Source organism: Apis cerana, linkage group LG8, assembly GCF_029169275.1.
Source record: "Apis cerana isolate GH-2021 linkage group LG8, AcerK_1.0, whole genome shotgun sequence".
NCBI classification, from domain to species: domain Eukaryota; kingdom Metazoa; phylum Arthropoda; class Insecta; order Hymenoptera; family Apidae; genus Apis; species Apis cerana.
This window is the reverse complement of record NC_083859.1, coordinates 9,917,895-9,940,507: the sequence shown is the minus strand read 5'-3', so window position 1 is coordinate 9,940,507 and position 22,613 is coordinate 9,917,895. Positions and strand designations below refer to the sequence as shown.

Sequence of the window (22,613 nt, the reverse complement as noted above, 5' to 3'; positions counted from 1 at the left end):
AATTAAATTCCGTAACGGCTGAAAAATCTCTCGATCTAACTTTGTGTCCGGGAGAACACAAAGATGAAGATAAAAATGACGAAATCGTTCCGCAAACATTTCCTCCAAAATTTCTCTTTTACGACGAATAAGGGAAAAAAGACAGGGAAAGCTAAGGGAAAAAAGAGGAATCGTTCGCCATTTAAAGGAACTACACGCATAAACGTCAAAAGAGCGACGTTTACGTTTTCTCGAGTAGCATTTCCAGGCTAGGACTCGGGGAACGTGTTCAGAGAGAAATTACAGGGTTGAAGCGACCGGTTTCGAGGATGCCACGCCGCTTCACGACCGTCTATCCACCGACTGTATAATCCGATTTACCGAACGAACTCGTCTCCATTTCTGCTTACCTACCCTTTCTTCCTCCTCTTTTTCCTTTTCTTCTTTCTTTCCTCCCCTTTCCCAAGCCTTACGTGCTTCGTAACAGGGATGATTTTTCACGGTTTAGCTATGCGGTAACCGATCGCCTCTTCGGGGCTGATGCCTCTTTTATTTTCTCCTCTCCTCTTTCGAAGTGACCAGTTGAACGGACAATTAAAGGATATCTCTTCTGGCTTCGTTCGGTCTATTCTTTTCTCTCTCTCTTTCTCTCTTTTACTTACATTTTTTTATGAGGGATACATCGCTCATTTTACATCGTTCGATTTTTCTTCTATCGTGGAGGTCGAAAGAAATTTTCGATAATCTGGTGGAAAAGTTTTTGGTGAGAAGGATTTTTTTTTTTCGTATACAGGGTGATTCATAATTCATGAAGCAATTGATTTTTTTTTTTTTGAGAATCGAAATTAGATTAATAAAAAAAAATCGCACAATCGGTGAAATGCATTCCACATTTATGAATTTATTCATATCTATACGGGAAATTAAATAAGTTTACACGAATTTGAAAAACTCTCAGGCAATTTCGTTATTTTCATTCATACCATGAATTCCATCTTGTATCGTTACACGTTTGAACTCGTAACGAACGATCTTATCTTCTTTGAAATGTTTCTGGTTCAATTTTTATTCTTTAGATGGATTGTTTCTCTCGATGGACGATCTGATCGAACGTATTTAATTTCTTCCCACGTTTCGAATAAATGCTCGATTAAAGATCACGAAATCGGCGATTCTTAGGGAACTTGCACTTTCCATTCCACTTCGATGCGAAATCGAGGAGGAGGAGAAGGAAGAAGGGGTGCTTCGACGCCATGAAAACTTGGTAATCCAACGGGGTGCTATTAGTCACCGCCTTAAAATTTCTAATGATCCGTGAAGTTAACGAAACGTATCCTATTAAAGGAACCATTGATTATGGACCAACTTTTAATGGCCCTTCCCCCATTTATTGTCGATTATTCTTTGCCTTTGGTCTGGCAACAATGAAAAAATCGCCTACCTTCGTACGAGTCTTCGTTTATAGGGGACGTTGAAACCTTTCTTTCTTTCTTTCTTTCTTTCTTTCTTTCTTTCTTTCTTTTTTTGATAACGTTTGTACTTGTTGAACAATATCGAAAAGAGTTTTCTTTAATTATAGATACTTCAATCAAATAATCGTTCTCCTTGTTATCGTTAAACTATAATTTCTATGGATGGATAAATTGACGAAAAATAAAGATAGATTTGAAGTAGGTTAAAAAATAGTGGTCAGGTGGACTATTAAGCTGCGGGGGGATTTGCATATAATGTAAATCGATTATTCGGATACAAATGGTAATAGGGCCATTGGATTTCGCGGACTTTTTCAGCGTTATTAAATTTTTCGCGTTCCAACTCCACGGATATCCGGTGTTTCAATATTTGCAGATTTCTTTAAGTTGCCCCGCATCGATTTCATTTAAATTGCGAGGATTATATTCCTCGACAAAAGGATTACGATCGAAGCAGTTACCAACTCGTGGAAAATTCTGATAGCTTTAGCTTCTCTCTCGACACGTTTGACATCTCAGTAATTTAATTCACCATACCTCCAACGTTACTAGCATTTCTCTTGTTCTTCTCCTTCGGTTATATCGAATATATCGATGCACGGTTTTTTAATATTATATTTTTTAATCAAAAATAATGTATTCAAATAACTAAATAATTATTCGTCTTATGTTGTTGTTTAATTAACTAAAAAATTAGTAGTTTTTTAACTACTAATTTACAATTTGATAATGTATGTTTCTCACCACAAAATATGCAAATTTTCATCGATAATTTCATTCACTCGTATTTAATTACAATTAAACAGAAATTGCGGTTTGAATAATGCAATGGAATTATCCATTAAATTAATATTAAGCTAATGTGAAACTAACACCCCGGTATTAATTAATCATGATTATCTATCACTTTGAAATGACATGGGTAAAAAAAAAAATCTAAAACCATTAAGGAATTTAACGAATGAAACGAGTGAAAGATAAAATTGGCAAAATTTTACAATAATTTCGTTTAAAACTCAACATTGCAGCATACATGAAGAGTATTATTAATTAAATTCCTTCTTCATAATATATGTTCTTTACAAAAACGAAACTTTTTGAGTATCTTTGTAGAAACGAATTCGTAATCAAGAGAAGCAGGAAAATTAAAAAGAAAAAAAAAAACGACACGTTCAAAAAATTTCACCTTTTTCAGACACGTTTCTTTTTATCTATTCTTTCACCGAAACTGAAAATAAAACGAAAGAAAATCTAATTACAATTAAAATTTTCCTTCCAAAAAGTGTCACGACCCACCATTCGATTTCAAAAATTCATTTTTCTTCTAAGCACAAGACACCAGAAGAGAAACTCCCTCTCAAGGGTGACAAAATTTCTCCTTCGAAATGGAAAGAAGAAAAAAGAAATGTCTCTTTATCGAACGCGAAATACCATGGAATTCTAAAACAGATACCTTTACCGCCTCGTGCATCCGCAACATCCACGTTTCGCGAGGAACAAAAGCAGCGTTTCCGGTCAGCGGGCAGCGAGTCGACTTAGCGCGATGGTTGGGAGCTAATCTTTCGAAGCGATCGCGATGCGTGTAAATCCGGCGTCGAAATCGCCGCGTAAGCCTACTTACGCGGCCAAACAACGCCGCCAATGCCCGCCTCCTGTAATCCAACCGTGTTTTCTACTCGGTCCATTATCGGCTTACCGCCCGCGCTCTACCTTCCGAAAAAACCGAATCGAAATCTTCTTCCAGATCTTTCGAACGAAGATGGTCCGGTCTTTTGGAATTTCCAAAACTTTTAGCTTTGGCTGCGATTTTTCCTTTCTTTCCTTTTTTCTTTTTTCTTTTTTTTTTCCCCCGGATCGAAGAGAATACACGGAAGCTTTCCCACGTTAAATTATTCGGATCGTGCAATGGTACAGAGATCGTGCGGTTTTATTGGGAGGGGAGGATGCGTGATGGAATATCGAAAATTTAAGGAGGAGAATGTTTCTCGTTTCTTTTAAGAATTAGGAGGAACTAGGAACAAGGAACTATTTCTCGATGGTTAATAACCGATACTCATAAAATTTTCATCAATTCGAAAACATTACATTTGCAACGTCTTATTTTGTGGTTTTATATGTTGACTCTTAAATATAAAAACCGAGATAAATCAAAGATAAGGTAAAATAAACAAAGAGAATCTTTTTCGGATGCGTGGTCGACAAATGTTCTCCCACGTTCGAACCGAAAAAACCTTATTTCGTCTCGCGCATGAAACGATGAAAAAGAGGAAAGCGAAAGAAACAAAAAAGAAAAAAAAATGGGGAAAGCAAGCAAAGAGCGCTTTTTACGACACACTTTCCATTTTTCCTCGCGAACCCGCGAACTCTTCATTCAGAATCTTTCTAAAAGCCACCCCCTCTTCCTCCCCCACGTTCTTCCCTCTCTCTCCCTCTCTCTCCTTCTTTCTTTTTCTTTTTAAACCGTATTCAACAAAAAGGAACGGGTTGTTTAGCATACGTCACGTATGAAAACGCGCGACACTCAGCCGGAAAGACGCCATCCAGTTCTCGAATGCAGCGTGGATGCAGCGTGTATCATTCGATCCTCCGATCGAGTGACGTTCCGAGTGATCTTCAAACAGCGAGGAAATAGCGATTATCGGCGCAAAAATGGCCCCTTAATTGAAAATGGGCGTTTTCGATTAAACATTACATTCGTATCCCATTATCAACTTCATTATTATTTAATAATGAAGTTCGATCGATTCAAAATTAATAATTTGAACGGCAATGATTACGTTACACGAAATAAATAAAATATAATGTCAAATTGTTGGCGGAGATATTCGATATTATTTGTCATAATTTGTTTTTAAAGTAAATAAAATGTAATTGTTTAATTGTTGGAGAACAACAATTTCTATACTTTCCTATATTATTCGTATCGAGTTAATTTGCCAATTTTCTTATATCTTTTCGAATAATTCTTGGAACAATAAGAGAAGGAAAAAAATGAGAAGGGGAGGGGGAAACGAAACGGAGCAATCCGTGCTATTTCATTTCGTACATATCTATCTATAACTCTCATTTCGCTCTTATATTTTTAACAAAAAAAAACCTGTACTGTATTTACAATAGGCATTGTCTTTTACATTTCCTTTATCCGAACTTTTATTGCACATTTCCCCACGGTGAATCGCTCTTTTGTTCCTCCTCCTTTTCTCTCCTATTCCTCCTCACTTCCTCCCCCTTTATTCACCATGGTGCAAATTTTCTATTTTTTCGTATCGAAAATGATCGACACGGGAAAAACGACAGAGAAAGTTCGTACGATACAACAAACGTGCGCGATGTTGATGAAGGTACAAGAATGGATTCCTTTCGAGATCGATTTCTCGATGAACGAAAATTCTCGAAACATCGTGATATTTTTTTATCGCGCTCCAGTGATCAACTTCGCTCGAAAAATTGAACGTATCGTATTAATTGGCTAACTTTATTAAATTTATTCCGTGTAAAAAAGTGAGGATATTCATTCAGCACTCAGAAGAGGAAAATATTTTATTTTGGAAAATATTAGATTCCGTTTAAAAAATTTATAACTTCTAAATTAGTATCGATGCGGTATTATAAATAACTTATGCAGTGCAGAGGATTCGTAAGTCGATCAATTAAACAACTATCTCGATACTTTAATATACTCCGATTATTTATTATAATCTCGTTAAATATATCAAAATTTTGTTTTCCAATTGTATGAATTAATATCGAGAAGGAATTTTTTATCCATAATAGGACATGTTTCTTTAACAATCATTATCATCGTTATAATAGGCAGAATAATGGTAATTTTAATCGACTCGTTAATCGATTACTATAATCGTACTCCTTAAAAATGTTATCGAGAAGGAAGGAATTTTTTATTCCATAAAAAAAGACGAGAGATCATTCGTAATAACCATAAAACGTTTTTTAACAACCATTATCATCGATAATTTTAATCAACTCGTCAATCGATTACTATTATAATCTTGCTCATTAAATTCACCAAAAAAATCTTGTTTTCCAATTGTATGAATTGTCGAGAAGGAACGAGTCTTTTATTCGTAAAAAAAAAAAAAAAAAAAAAAGATAAGAGATCATCCGTGATAGGACACGTTCTTTTTTTTTTTTTAAACAACCATCATCATCATAATAGGCAGAACAATGCGGTGGTAATTTTAATCGAGTCGTTAATCGAGCATCGTTCAACGTGATTAATCGGACGCGAGAATCGGTTTCTGCGCTCGGAACAGGTGAATTAATTCAATAACAACGCCGGTTCCACGTTGCATAATTCCCGCGCATCGTTAATTGCTATTCGTAATTCCGTAAATATGTAATCCACCCCCAGGAGGGGAGGGTGAGACCCCGTTTCCTTATTACGAATTCGTAATGCAAAATTGGTGCGACGAACCGTGTAACGCGATCGCTCCACGCAATTGCGTGTTCCAATGACTTCGCATTATGACAATCAATCGCTCGTTTTCGTCCTTGCTTCGTTGCAGCCGTGCTCGCCGTGCAACGCGCCCTTTCAATTAGAATTAATTCGAACACGGCGACATAATCTATTCGTAATCTATTAATACAATGGGGCTGTGCACACGGGTGTATTGTAGACCCAATTGCAAAAATTTCTATCTATACTTTGTAAACGTGGCGACGTGTTCGATATTGCGCGATACGATCAATGGAGCATCCCGCGTGTCATAAATTTTGCTGCACAATTCGCAATGCATGTGGATTGCATGTTTTACCAAGCGTCCTATCTGATGCAACCGGCGACGCATCCCCCTACACGGGGACTTTTAAAAGTGTAAAAGTGTATCCGTGCATTTAAGTACACAAGATGATAATCGTCTTACGTTTCGTTCTTTCGACTTGTGTTATCTGTGTATTATTTTGTATTATTTGTAGTATTCGTATTAAAGGGGCGGAAAGAGAGAAATAAATGAGCGTTACACTGAAATGAATGAGAAGTTTTGTGAAACGTAAATTTGTAAAAGATTAAGTCGATGAAAGGGAGGAAGTAACCAGGGGATAACTTTGCTAGTGAACTTTTTCACGTTGGCATCATGAAAATCCTGATATTTTGGACGAAATACTTTCAAGGGTAATACGCTTCCATAACTTTCAGGGCACCAGTTCGCATTGTATTATAATGCATACTTTTTACAAGTATGCGTTATATCCACTTTTTTATTCATTTATAATGAGAGTTAATATTTTACTTTGCCAAAACGTTAGTAGAATTATTTTACATTTATGAAATAATTCTCTTTCCATGCGAACGATAAAATTTTGTTAATCTCACATAACGTTTTTGCGACTGCTACTTTTATCTTTGTAATTTGAAACAGTGGAAAATAATTATATTGATTTCTTCTTCCACCAAATTTTTTTTGTATATATACATATGTATATATATTGTATATATATTCTATTACCGATCTTTTTAAGATTTTGTTATTTCGTTCAAAAAAATCACACGAATAATCCATAAAAAATCTGTACACATATAGCGATATTTTCTACATTATCAACCGTTTCAAGATCATCCGCCATTTCGTTACGTCGTTCAAGAAAATGGCGCCCGCCGAGAGAAAGCAATTCTAACCTCAATTCTTAAAATGACGAAGTTGCAGGGAAATATTCATGTTCATCGAAATACATACGAAATCGATGAGAAATGACGGAATGCATTGCATTTCGAACGAGGGAAACGAACGTCGAAATAATAAATTGAGAATCGGGAGTCTGGATGATTTGCAACGAAACTGTAAGCGTTATATCGGGATTGTTTAATATTCCATTAACGAGAACGAGGGGGAAAAATCTAGCGAGATCGGTGAACGAAATATGCCACGGCCCTTTTCTATCGTAATCCACGCGCGAACTGGCGAAAGGAGAAAATATCCGATTAATCGGGAATCGAATTCGCCGGATACGCCGCGAAATCCGATTAATTTCCCATCTCCTGCATTATTCCCGCCGATTTCGACCGTTTTTACCACGCGAGAGCACAATCTCTCGTGTTGTTTTCGAATAAATTTCACGCAATCGTTCGCCGATTCTCTTTTGAATTCTTTCAAGGTGAATATTCTGCGGGATGCAATAAAAAATTCGAAACGTTTTGCTTGATTTCCGCTTCCTTTTTTATTCTTTTCTTTCCTTCTCTTTCGAAAAACGTTCGATGAATTTTTAGAAAATTCTCTCCTAATATTCGCTTTTTTGACGTTCTTCAGAAGTAATTCGAAATTTTTAAAGTTCTAGAAATTGGGTACGGTTTTGACTGAAAATTTTTTGATACAGGTATTTCCTAATTTTCTCTAGATGAAAACTCTATGAACAACGGTGAAAGAAAATATCAACAGAACGCATAAATTATTGAATCTTACGTCGATAAGCGGTAAAACACGTCCATTATCGTTTTCCAATTAGGGTAAACGAGAAATTAATCGATGGATGTAGAAACAGAAGTCATAACTTACCTGATAGAGCACGTCTAAGGAAATTGGGTAAACCATCTGCTCGACGATGACTCTGAGAACGGTATTGGGCCCCCCTTGGGTCTCTGCTTGTGTCTGAGCCACCTGATTCTGTCCAGGAAGCGCGACTTGATTGTTTGAGTTCTACAACAGAAAAAAAAAAAATAGTATCATCGCCTTGTTGTTCAAATTCACGAAACGTTATAAAAATTGTAAATTCGTATAAGAATCCCAATCAATATCTTCAACTCAACTGAGATAACAACTTCATTATCAATTTAAATTAAAAGCACAAATATACCGTTTCGCAGATTTTCAATTTCCCATCCAAATATAAAATAAACACAATTACTACAATCCAAATAAAAAAAAAAAATGAATGAAAGAAAAATAAACCGTTTCAAATTGCATAAAAAACCCAAATTCATATAAAATTAATAAGTTAATAACTTTGCGTATTGTATTGTTATAAAATTTTTAATAGAACGCAAATATTAATACATATATATATATTCCCATAAATGTGATAAAAAGAATTTGAATTTTCTACGTTGAATTGTTAATGCAGTCTTCGAGTTATCGAATAAAACTCTATCGCCAGATGTCGCTGTGCGCGCAAACTTCATCCGCAGTTCGTGATTAGCATAAAATGGTAAAGAAACGCCAACGGACCTGTATCACGATTTTTAATCAACAACGAAACAAATTACAAATAGAAAATCGTACTTTTTTTTAAACGATACACGATTGATACAAGCGTTTCCACGATACTGCTACGTAATTTTCAAACCGTTCGAACAAACACATTTTTTCAGATTATCCGCCGATAAAATAAAAATAAAAATAAAAAAAAAAAATGCGAAGTTCATGCGTCACGGGAGTGTATTTTCATCCATTTGCGTCATCCCTGTCCAAATAAAAGTAAACACGTTGTGTACACCGAAAAGTAAAACACACATGGCAATTACTTCGATTCTGTACAACCCGTTCGAAGGAAGGCACAGCGAGAAATGTTTGAAAAATGAAAGATCAATAATGGTGGTACAAAAAATTAAAGTATACGTTTTTACATAGGGGAATTAGAGATAAACGAAATTACCATTTTAATTAAATGATATTCCCGTTGCGTTTAATTAAATATATACATATGCGTATGTGACGAAATCGGAAAATCGACGTACGTAAGATGAAATTGACGATGGAATTCGTCGTGGTTTTTCCATTATCCACAACCATTATCCACTACTATTCGATATTCTGCTATAACGTTAACGAATCGAACGTGAGTTACGTGAGTTACATATTTAACTCACGCTCTATTTAGGAAGATTCTGCGAATTAAATCCAATTCACATCCAATCGACTGGACCCCACGCTCTATGAATCGAACGTGTTTCACGTATGTACGTAAGTAACGTTGTTGTACATGAGTCACGAGTACAAATCGTAAAGAAGAAAGAAAAAAATCATATATATTTGAATATTCCTCAAAATTTGTCGAATAAAAAAATATAACAACCTTCTTTGATGCTCGATCTATAAAAGATTCTGTATATATTAAAACAAGTATCGCCAAATTTTATGGTCTAAAATAAAATTTCACTCTTTGGATCATAATTTTGTAGAGTGGATACGATCGATATCTTATAAACGAATTCTATGATTCGAAGTATCGTTTAAGATATTCGAAGAGGTATTATTACATTAAGGAAATTTTTGAAGTTATAATCGTGAATTGCTTTCGAGAATCGAGAGGTATAACAGGTGTCTTAAACGAATTCTACGAAGATGATTGAAATTGAGCGAGATTCTTCGAGTCACTTCACCAACAAAAATATAATATAATTTCTTGAATAAGAGAAATTCTAAAGTGTCCATTAAGTTAAATCAGAAAAAAAGAATTTGTCAAAAAACAAGAACATTTTCGTAGGCGTAGATAATTCGTCGCGATAAAAGTTCGAATTTCCTTCCGCGATGGTGAGTTTCCGAGAATTTTGAAGTACTGGGCATTTACGATGGTGTCTCAGTCGGTCACGTAGATCGTTCGTGTGAAATTAAAATGGCCACCGGACACACACGGAGGAAATCGACGCGTCGAAACATTTTTTTATATCAAACGCGATGTAAAAATTACTGGGAATTCAATGTAAAATGGATAAAATAAAATTAAACTAATAAAACTGAAAGTTCGAGAAACTTTCAGATCTTCCAGATATTTTATTTCGTACGAGTGCATTAAATTCGACTTTGGATTTGTCGTTCATCGATTCATCTTCAAATTGTAAACGTTAAATATCAGAATATCCAACTTTCAAGATGTGCAAGATATTTTTTATATTAGATCATCTCGAATAATAGTTTTCAAAAGTCACACGTTCCTCGAATAAAATCTTGAAATTGTAGAATTCATTTAAGACGGCTCTCGATTCTCCAGAGCGATCCAACTTGATTACAACTTGAAAAATTTCCTTAAAACTTGGTAGAATTCATTTATATCTATATAAACCGATCTGTAAAATTGTGATCGAGGAAATGTCATTTTAGACGGTAAAACTTCGATAGGTAAAACAGGGAGCAAGATCTTCTTTACACCCTTGGAGCCGTAAAGAAGGATAAGTGGATGGCAGACGTGGTGTGCTCTCACCAGCGTGAAAGCGCTCTCGTTACCGAGTTTCGTTTCAACTTCTGCTGTAAACTGTTGTCGCTGGAAATCGTATCTCTTTTATCTCGGTCACGTGATCCCTCAAGCGTTCATCTCGATTAAGCTCTAATCGCCCTCCCCTCCTCCCCCTTGCTGAATCTTTTGCTGCAGATCCTCGAGGATGCGTTAAACTCGGTTAAATATTTTTACACTCGCGAACTCCTGATCGGATTCACTGTTTCAACCCCCTTCGATGATCTCGCCTTTGCCCTATCTCGACGATTGCGAAAATTTTCGAGTTAAAATGAAATAGAATTGACGATGCTTGTTTCAAACGGATCAACAATTTGCAACTTTAACAAGGGATTCAATTCTCGATGTACACGCTCGTATTTTTAAACGTGATTATTAATTAAAATTCAAAGAAGTGGCAATTCTGAAAGAACCGTCCCGCTCCGGATCGTCGTCATACATCCAAACAAGCATCAAACACCGTTAAAATTTTAAAACGCCACTCGAAAACACCCTGTACGCTCAAGGGATCATCAAAAATCCACGAACGATAAACACACGGGCGCACACACGTTTTGAAACATTTTCACAAATTCCCCATTAAATTATTCCTCTTGCTGCAACAACAAATAAAGTTTCAACTTTTTTTTCGCGCCATAATTGTTTAAAGATTGTATTACACTCCTTGTATACAAATATAATACAATAAGGGCCGTTTTCGATCGAACAAATAATTTCGTATTGGCCCCAACAAATTTTCACCTTGGCTCCAAGAATGGTTTTCACTCGGATGGGTGACGTGGGTCGTCGCGAGATAATCAACTGCGCCCCCCTCCCCCATAAACCGGCGTTTCCGGGAAAATGGCGAGCTGCAACAATGCTTCCACGCTGCAGGATGGATTTTCAAAGTCGGTTTGCAGAAAGGGAGGTTTCGATGGTGGATTTTTAAAGGGCTGGAAATGCTGTAGGGGTTTAATCAATCGAGGGATGGGCTTTAATTCTGACAAAGAGGAGAAATCTCTCGCCCATCGTGCATAATTTGAAATGAAAATTCAATCCCGCGGGGTCCCCTCTTCTCCATCTCTTGAACGAGTTTTTTCCAAGTTCGAAGAAACGCAGAAGGAATTTCTTTTTTAATATTCGTTGTTAAAATTCGAGGAAACGGAATTTGGAAATGGAGAATTTGCACGATTTTATGCAGCGTTGCGTGTTCGTCTCTCGATTTTCGATCGAGAATTTAATTTTTGTTGAATGGGAAATTTGAAAAAAAGAGGAGGGGGAAATTAAGGTTCCACGATAATTTCCACTCATTCCAGTTCCCGTTTTCGTTTCTTCAATTAGCAACCCAATAATTCTCTTTGCGTGTTGGCCATAAATTTGACCCCTGAGCCAGTTCCCTCACCCCAGAGTTTCCTCCCTTTTTTCGAAAGAATCCCATCAGACTCGTAGATCTTCCAAGGAGACACGCGAAATCGAAGGAATCTCCCGGCAACGAAATGGAAAAGCATTGTGCAGCTGTGAAAATTCACCCTCTTACCTCAGATTTAATTTCCTTCCAGGTTTTTCCATCTCGACGAATAAACTTGGGGAATTTTTAATGAAATTGATTTTCGATCGGGGGCGCAACTCGAATCACGATGGAAATATAAATTTTATTATTTAAAAGAAAACTTTCCAACGCGAGTTAGAAATTGAATTTTAGCGGCGAATTTTAAAATTAGAATTATCAATTCGATAGATATCTTTTTCTTTCTTTTTCTAAAGAAAAAAAAGAGGGAAAAGTAAATAAATTAGCGCCTCGAAATCATTAAATCGACGAGCTTAAAAAAAAATGATGTTCGAGAAATGTAAATTTTATTATTTAAAAGAAAACGTGAGAAAGAATCTTAGAAATTCTCGGAAGTTCTCGTTTCACATTTATCGAATCAATTCTGGATTCCTGGAAAAAGTGAATAAATTAGCGCGTGAATGACACATTGAAATCATTAAAATCGGCTTAAGCGGCTGAAGAAAAAGTCAAAGATGTTATTCCAACTGCACTTGCCCCATATTAAATAAAATTCCACGAATTTGAATGAAATTATAATACAATACAAAATTCTGAATGACACCCGGAGAAAAAAAAAAAGAAAACAAGCGTTCTCTCCCATCTTTCGACCCAAATTTTCCAAAGAATATCGCGTGAATTCACGTTCTCGAACAAACCGCCTTAAAACCTCCGCCTCGTGTCTCCTTTCTTCTCCAGCTGGCAAACTTTCCAAAGAAACTCGGTAAGAGAGAGAGAGAGAGAGAGAGAGAGAGAGAGAGAGAGAGAGAGAGAGAGAGAGAGAGAGAGAGAGAGAGAGAGAGAGAGACAAGAAAAAAGAAAAACCGAGGGGTTTTGCTTCTGTTGAAGAAGCTTCAAAGGAACGCCCCCTTCTCGCCGTTTAAAAAGATGCAGATGGTTTAATTATAGTGAATGTCGATGATAAAGTCGCCAGCTGCGAGCTGGAAAGGCTCAATTAAACTTGTATCTTAATTTCTGGACAGGGGAGGGAAGAGAGTGGAGATGGTGTGGAGATAAGAGGAGAATCGTGGCGGGTGAAAGAAATGTAAAACAATCGGTGAGAACGAAGCGAAAAAAAGGGGAGGGAGGAAGAAAGAGGAAGAAAGAAGAATAGAGGAAAGGAAACGAGGATGAGGGATGTTTTCGATCGACGAAAATAAGAAAATTACGAAAGAGTATCGAAAAAAAAAAAAAAGAATTTTAATACAAACTTTAAAATCGAACTTTCCGAAAACAGGTATGAAATCGAATGAATAATCTCTCGAATCCAACTATTTCGTCGTACAACTTTTCTTTCTTTTTTTACAAAATTCCCAAGACACGATCGAAAATCGAACGAATATTTCTTCCAAGTGACGAATAAATTCGACACAGGAGGCACACATTCGCGAAATTCCATAATCTCGCACTCTCGAGTTGAACAAGCACCGTTTAAACACACACACACACACACTTATTCGTCGATCGGATCCCCTACTAATTGCATTCCTCCCGAATGAAACAACAATTTACAACGAGGCATCCGTAACTCGGAATAAATTCCATTCCTTCGAAAAACGATGCCGTTTAAACGTTCACGACACGTCCCCCTCCCCTTCTTTCCTGGTCTAAAAACGCGATGGAAATTCTGCAGAAAGGTGTTGGAAGATTTAACCGGGTTAAAAGTTTCGTCGAATTATAAATTCACAGCCGATCCCTTCACCCACCTGTGCATCCGCGTTCATCTATCATTAAGCACGATTTACAAAAGAGAAAAAGAGGGGGGAGTGAGAGAGAGAGAGAGAGAGAGAGAGGGAGAAGGGGAGAGAGGGAGAAGGGTTACAATGGGCGCAGGTCCATTGTGTCGAGGCAACAATAATACGTTAAACTTGCATTCAAAACGGTTGTTCGGGGGTTTGAAATCTCGGAAAACGATCGGTCGAATCGGCTCGATTCACCGTGAATATCGGGGAAAAAACGATTCGTGCGTTCAGACGTTGATCGGTTCGAGTTTTGCGCTCGAGGGTTGGGATAAAATCGGTTGGCAAAATTGATTCTGTTTATTTCGAATTAATTTTATTACGATTTTGTCACGCGAAGATGAATATCTACGGGATGAGGATTGTCGAGGATTTTCGCGCAAATGTGTGGATAATAAGTTATTGTTGCGGACGTTTCGATTTTCGAAGTTTATTCATTCCACCGGGAACGTTTTATCGATGATTTTATTTTTGAAGCGGTGCTTCGCGGTTCTGTGGAAAATTTTGAAAATTAATGTTTGCCGCGTTTCAAATTAATTTTAATACGATTTTGTTATATATTTGGGATAATAAGTATTGCTCGCCTGTTTCGATCCAAGTTTATTTGTTTCATTTGTCGATGCTTTATTCACGATGCTTCATTTCCGAACGGATCCTCCCTGATTTTTCCGAAAATTTTAATTCTCCCGTTTCGAATCGATCTTAACGCGATTCTCTTGCCTGATTCAATATATATTCGAGATAACCAGTATTGTTAACACTTTCGAGGTCTATCTATTTCCTCATTGCGAACATTTTATTTATAATTTAATTTTTCGAAAAAATTTTTCACGAAAATGAATTCGATTGGCAGGGATTTAAGAATGTTCAAAAAACATACCCTTCCCTCGATTTCAAGCGAATACGAAGAACCTCCGTCTGAGAAAGGAAAAAAGAATTTTCTGAAAGAATAAACGGACAAAGCGAAACGCAAGGAAACGATTAAAATTTCGAACGGAAAGATCCATCCAACGTTCGCTAAATTGCAAACGTTGATGTACAATTTTATTTCCCCGCGTTGAAAAGTCGGAGAAAGGAGGGAAATGATGAAAGGAAAAGACGCACACGAGTTATGCTTACAAGTCGAAGTAATCCAAGAAGTTTCGAGTAGCAAGATTGCCTCGGCTGAGACCGTTACTTTGACTATGCACTCGAGCGAAGCTTTCAACAGGCGAAATAACTACTCTAAGGGGGTAGTTTCCAACCCCTTCTGATGGCCCGTCCCTGAACTAACCGTGTAAGTGCTCGGACTGAGAACATTACCATAACCTTCCTACTTGTTGCGACTGATATACTCCACCTTTTACTTCTCGCCTCGAAACGATATAAAGCGATCTTCTTCGCAACCTATTTAAAATTTAATCCTTTTCCCCCCTTTTTTTATAGAATGAAATATGCACGAAAATTTCAATCGCTACTTTCTTTTCCTTTAATACTTTTTCTTATCACCTTCACTTATTCATCATCGCAAATTATCGTAACATGATTGGAGAAACGATTCAAACTCCTTGGAACTAAATCAAGTGAAGGGGAGGGGAGGGGCGGCTTAATAAGAAATCTCGACGAATATCTCAAACGGAAATGCGGAGTACAACTGTAATAAAAATACAGGAGGGGGGAGGGATCTGTGACAGGTATATAAGACAGTGGAGCACCACCGGTTGGATAAGAAACGAAGAGAAATCGGGGATTTGTGAAATATAGGAGAACACACCTGGAAAATACACGGGAGAAACGTTGAGATATGGAAAAAGCGTAAGGAGCCGGTGAGAGGAGAAATATGAGAATTGGCGGGGCATTGGGGATACGAATAAACATCAAATTTGAAAAATGCCAGCCGCTGCCTGACAACTCTTCAACAGAGATTGCAAGAAAAGGGAAGAAGAAGAAAAAAAGAGAGATTCGTTCGCTCTTGGATCATAATAAAAATGGACTTAATTTTCCTCGCTTGATTAAGTTTATTCCCGGCCTGTGAGTGGAGTTTTTTCTTCGAAGCAGAAGAATTAACAAAATTAATTTGACTTTCTTTCATTCGGAAAAATTGAATTTTTGTTTGCTTTTTTCCTTTATTTACTTCCCTTTCCTTTTTTATTCAAAGACTTTTTCATATTAATTCATCGATTAATTTATCTTCATCTCCTCTACGAAGAGAGAGAATAATCACAATTTAACACAGCTCATACGATCTCTTTCCAGAGGAGTGATGGAAGAAGAATCGCAATTTGGACAATAAAATTCGCGGCTGCCAATTATTTATTTCCACTACTTGAGAAACCAATTAGAATCAGTGGAATACGGATATATATATATAATATCCGTAATTCAATTAACCTTTTCTCAAGAATCTCGTTTTTCACTCGTTTTATACCTATTTGTTTTTAATTCACACTCAACCAGTTCATATTAAATAATTACGAAGCATTCATTTGAAAATTACTCGTTCGCACTCCAATTTGATTATTGTTGAGCAATGATACTAATTGTAAGAATCTGAAAAATAATTTTAGATATTTAATTTCTTTCTCTTCACGATCAAAAGTGATTCGAGCAAAAACTGAAGAAAAAAAAAGAAAAATCGACTCTAATTTAATTATTCCACGCGTGCAACCGTTTCGATACCAATATCCCCCCCTTCTTAAAAGGAGCAAGAAAGGAAATTCGTAAATTCACGCAGAGATGCATTGTTCTCGCGAAGAAGAAAGAAAGAAAGAAGGAAAGAAAGAAAAAAAAGGGAAGAAGGAAAGTCGTTGAGCGACCTCATGATCCACATTCGCGAAAAATTCGTTTCGACGTAGCAACCTTCAACTCTCGCCGTCTGGTTAAATATACATCGACCGGCCGCGGGTTGTGGTTCTTTCGAGAGAGAGGACGATCCAAATAATACGAGCCCCGGCGATAAATAACAATGCCTGTGGCGTTTACTATCAGTTGGACGATTTTTAACTCGAACGTGAACTTTCTGAGGAGCACGAGACGAGCAGATGCTTTCGGGGATGTTTCGAACTTGATTAAAAAAATAATATTTATTTATTTTTCTTTTCCTCTTTTCGACAACCTTTCCAAAAAATTGTAAAGCAACTTGTAGATATAAATAAATATCGTACTGTCAATTCATACTGGCCAATATGATTCATCGAGTGGCGTCGTTGAAAATTACAATACACTCTAACATACTATAAATACATATAACTAGACTAAACAACAATGTCGAAGAAATAAGATCTTGTAAGGGATGGATGGTACTATTATATCCACGTTAAAGAGGGTAGAAAGGAATTTCTTTGGGGTCGTGATGGTGGATTCGCAGGGGTGCTCTAATATAGCATCATCAAACGGCACTCCATAACCCTTAGCCCTCCGCATCCATCACAAATATTCCGCCGCACGCGTCCCGAAAAACTTATTCTCCTTGAAAACTGTTCGAACCCCGTTCCCAACTCGTTTCCCAAAAATTTCCCGGATCAAAAGCCCAAACTCCATCCCCCGTCGTCCTGTAATTGCCGAATCGAAAAGTCAAACTTTTCCGAAGATCTCCTCGACCCGAACAGAGATATTCCAACGAGGCTCGCTTCCCTCCTCCTCCTCCTCCTGATAAAAAAAACTCTGAAACGCGAAAATAAAAAAAAAGGAACCGAATTGCAAATATTCCCGGTTCAATTTTCTCTTGGAGGGAAGAGAGAGAAAGAGAGGGGGGTGCGGACGGGGTTCTTGTTTATATTCGTCGAAACCGAAATATTTAAACGATTGTTTCCCGCTGGCGGGGAAATGGCGGGCGCAACGCGGCACGAAAAGAAAATGAAGAAATTAAGAATTAACACGATGACGAAAGACGAGGAGTGGAGAGAGAGAGCCTAGGAAATTGCGCTTGTTCAACCAGCCTCGAGGAACACGGCCCTGCGATTTGTTTGCGGAACGAGCCGAGCATCCTGTTACGAACAGGAGGGGCAACGAATCGAAGAGGAATGGCTGTTGGAAATTTCGATGCGGGGGGAGAATCGCGATGAAAAATTCCAAAGCTACCCTCGGAATTTGTTCCGGTATAGCTCTGTTTTTACCATCTTAATATTTGATTCGCGGTGATTTGTCTAGGGAGATCGGGATGGGAGATAGGTGAAACGAAATAAAAGTTTTTTCTTAGATTCTTAGGAACGGCGTTTTCAAAGAGAGAGAGGGGGGGAGAGGAATAAGAAGTTTGTGTAACTTTTAAGGAATGGAAACACGGTTTGTGAGACACGGGAGGGAGAGTAACGAGTTATAGGGAAAAGTGAATTGTGGAATAGGAAACGTTATACGTTGGGAAGGAGTGGTTTGAAGATTTTTATGAATTTGATATTGGGGAATATCGATGCTATATTGTTATTCCTGTCAATAGATGCAATTGCATCGTTCATACGAGAGTCATCAAAATTAAAAGTCCCAAGGAGTTGGTCAAATTGCATTTGTTAAGATCTTAGAAATAGTTAGAATCAATGAGTTTGAAAATCTGTCTCTTCTCTCAAGTGAATTTTTTTCTAGCTCTTAAAAATTGACGAATGAACCTAGCAATCTACTATAATCACCAAATATATAAAAGAACCACCATCTGAAACTTGATCGAAAACTTTCAGAGTACAATCCTCTTTATATAAATATTAACGAAATAATATGAAAAACAACAAAATGACGATAATCTGTCGCAACCTCTTGCAATTTTTCAATTCTCCAATTCGAAACGATCATAATCATTTGAAATTTCGTCGAAGAATTCAAAGATTCTCGTGAAACAAGGATTGCAATTTCTCGAAAAGGAAAAGCTCTCAATATGAAACAAACAACGTGAAAAACGGAACAATGGCGATGATAGTCCAAGCTACTACAATCACACTTCGAAGAATACAATTCAAACAACTCCCATTCCTGTACAAATTTCGATGAAACAAAGTTGCGATCTCTCGTTAAAAAGAAGCTCTCAAACGGAACAATGGCGATAATCAAGCTACAACCCTTTTAAACAATCACACTTCGAAAAATACAATTTAAACAACCTTCACCATCCTCGTACAAATCTCGACAAAACAATGTGGAAACAAGGTTGCCATCTTTCATTAAAAAAAAGCTTTCAAACGGAACAATGGATAGTCCAAGCTGCACTCCGTTTAAACAATCACACTTCGAAGAATACAATTCAAACAATCTCCATCATCCTCGTACAAATCTTAACGAAACAACGTGGAAACAAGGTTGCAATCTCTCGTTAAAAAGAAGCTCTCAACGTGAAAAACGGAACAATGGCGATAATTCAAGTTGCACTCTGTTTAAACAATCACACTTTGAAGAATACAATTCAAACAACCTCCACCATCCTCGTACAAATCTAGACGAAACAACGTGGAAACAAGGTTGCAATCTCTCGTTAAAAAGGAGCTCTCGACGTGAAAAACGGAACAATGGCGAAAATATTCCAAGCTACAATCTGGAACAATCACACTTCGAAGAATACAATTCAAACAATCTCCATCATCCTCGTACAAATCTTAACGAAACAACGTGGAAACAAGGTTGCGATCTCTCTCAAACGGAACAATGGCGATAGTTCAAGCTACAACCCGTTTAAACAATCACACTTCGAAAAATACAATTCAAACAACCTCCACCATCCTCGTACAAATCTTAACGAAACAACGTGAAAACAAGGTTGCCATCTTTCATTAAAAAAAAGCTTTCAAACGGAACAATGGATAGTCCAAGCTGCACTCCGTTTAAACAATCACACTTCGAAAAATATAATTCAAACAATCTCCATCATCCTCGTACAAATCTTAACGAAACAATGTGGAAACAAGGTTGCGATCTCTCTCAAACGGAACAATGGCGATAGTCCAAGCTACAACCCGTTCAAACAATCACACTTCGAAAAATACAATTCAAACAATCTCCACCATCCTCGTACAAATCTCGACGAAACAACGTGGAAACAAGGTTGCCATCATTCATTAAAAAAAGCTCTCACCGTGAAACAACATGAAAAACGAGGCGATAGTCCACCAAGCTGGAATCCGTCGAAACGATCCGAAACAATCGCAACCACACCTCGAAACTTGATCGAAGAGCGCAACCTTGTTGCGATCTCTGGCAAAGAGAAGGAAACAACTCCGTTCAAGTTTGCGCGTTTAGCGGATATTTCTGATCGCGGAAATGGGATCCAGAGGGTGGCGAAGAGTAGGCGGCGCTGAGGGAGAAACGAGCTGGCGGGAAGACTGATTATTCTGACTGCACAAGAGTTCGTCTGCGTGGCTGGCCACTCCATCATTTTGACGGCCGCGAATCCCTCTCGTAATATTGTCCAATGAACGCGCCCTCTCCTTATTCTCTCCTTATTTCTCGACGAATGAAGTACGACGGGCATTAAAAAGGGGAGGAAGAGGGGGGATGGTCGAGTGCCGAAAAACAGGCTGATAATGGAATCCAGCGATCCTAGGGAGAGGCGAGAGGGGGAAGGCTGAATACGTCAGTGGAGTTTCGCGTGATTGAAATCGATGACGATCGACCTTCTGGGGATACGGATCTTTCTACACCTCCCCCTCTTTTATGAAGCGTTACTCGATGCTTTGCCTCTTCGCGAGTTTGAAAGTGAGCTTTTTCCTCGCTCCATTCTCGAAAATTTTGAATTGGAGATACAATTTTTGGAACTGAGAATATTTTATATATATATATAAAATTTGATTTATGAAACACGTTCGTCAAATTATAACTGGATAGTTGGAACAGTTAATACATCGAATCGTGAGGATTACGAACTTCTCCAAGAAAAATACGGAATCCTTTTCCTTTTTCGCGTATTTATCAAAAAATCAATTATTATCGCCTCTTCCGAATTTTTTCTTTTTAATTCTTATCGCGAAGATGCGATTAGCGCGTAAAGATGGCAAGTTTTCGACTTTTCGAAGGAGAGAAACGAATTCTCGAGCGATGCGGAGAAAAGATGGGAGCAGTGGTTGCGGTGAAAGGACTCGCGTGAAACGGTGCAAGGTCCCCCGCTTCGATTTTTCTTTCCGTCCGTTTCGACGATGGCGGGGAATGAAATATGAGCGAAACGGATAACGGGGTGAGACTCGCAGCCGGAAAATGGAAGCCGAGGCTGAAAGAACGTGTTTGGATTTCCACGTGAAACGGGGTGGAGGGTGACGGTGCACATCGCGTGCCGTTCGTTCGATTAAATTCGTGAAAACGAGAAGCTAACGTTTCCCCCCTAAATGGAATCGTGATTGCGTATTCGCTTTAAGAATTCCAGCGGCCATTTTAACTGTCGCCGATCTGTTAATTTTTACATTGGAATATAGAAAGTGGGAGATTCAATGTGAAAAATGTGTACAGTTAAATACAGCATAGAGCATGATATTTTTAACTAAACGAGTCAAAGCTCGATTAAAATGATTTTATACGTGATTTTATAAACCTAAGGAATCTGTGCACAAAGCGGTATTAATTAGGAAATCTGGCATAACAAATAAAGAGTTCAGTGAAACGTCTGAAAGTCAACTCTCGAATTTCGTAAAGCTATCCTGCTAAACAAGATATCAAATTAAAACACAATAATTCATCTGGCAAACAAGAAAAAGGCAAAAATTCTTAATAAAATTAACAAACTAACAAAAATAACTTATAAATTAATAACGCAATACCAGTATTTTAATTGTCGTCGATATGTTAATTTTTTGCTGAATTATCAAATTAAGTATCCCTAAATTACATCTCTCAGTATAATAATTATCAACGCAATAATTCATCTGGCAAACAAGAAAAATGTCTAATAAGTGAACATAAAATGAAACTAATAAACTCTAACAAAAATACCAAAATAACTTATAAATTAATAACACAATATTGAACCGTCCACTTCAACTCGATCGTCGATCTGTTAATTTTTACGCTGAAATATCAAATTATCAAATTAAGCATCCCTAAATAATATCACCTATAATAATTAACAACGTGATAATTCATCCGACAAATAACGAAAGCGTAATTCTTCTAACAAAATCAACAAACCCTACAAACTGCGATAAAACAAAAATAATTTATCGATTAATAACACGAATAAGCGAGTAGCCAAAAGATACGTTCTGAAATATTCAACCGCGAGTTGGACGATACTCCTTTGGAAAGGAGAAACAATCGCGCCACCATTTTCGAAAAAAAACGCGATACGCGTGACGCGTTTCACGGGTCGATACGCCGGATACGGTTTTAACAACGAGCCATTGTTATTCCGAATTCCTAGTGCGAGCCACGTGGCGATTTCGGTCGCAACACGGCCAAGATGGCGTAATATTTTTAATGGAGGGTGTCTTGGCGACTGATCTACGACACGGTTGCATTGTTCCTCGGCGAGACGCATTCCTCTCGTCCTTTCTCCTTCCTCTTTCCCCTTCTCTTTCATCCTCGACACCTCTTTTTCCCCCTATACATTTCTGGAACAATCTCTGAAAACGTTCCGTGGAAATTTCGAGATCTTGGCATTTTTGGATGTTCCACGATTGCTTTAGAGAGAATATCATTTTAGGGAATTATCCGATCTTTGACAAGCTTTGGATTTTCGGTGGAAATTCCGCAGAGGGGTTGGAATTCGGTGAACGTGTTATCAAAATTTTGACCATTGCGAGATTGCTCGCCAACGTTTCTGAGATTGAAGGATACTTT

General features: G+C 37.6%; 1 protein-coding gene across 32 annotated transcripts in view; it reads right to left on the bottom strand.

The window, feature by feature from the left end:
• The window catches only part of LOC108002604 (polypyrimidine tract-binding protein 2), a 429,375-nt gene that overhangs the window by 34,638 nt on the left and 372,124 nt on the right, over positions 1 to 22,613 (bottom strand). For all 32 annotated transcript variants that reach the window (XM_062078838.1, XM_062078844.1, XM_062078850.1 and 29 more), the window contains one exon: positions 7,961 to 8,101. In XM_062078838.1, coding sequence (XP_061934822.1) covers positions 7,961 to 8,101 — 141 coding nt within the window. The remainder of the gene's footprint in view (positions 1 to 7,960; positions 8,102 to 22,613) is intronic.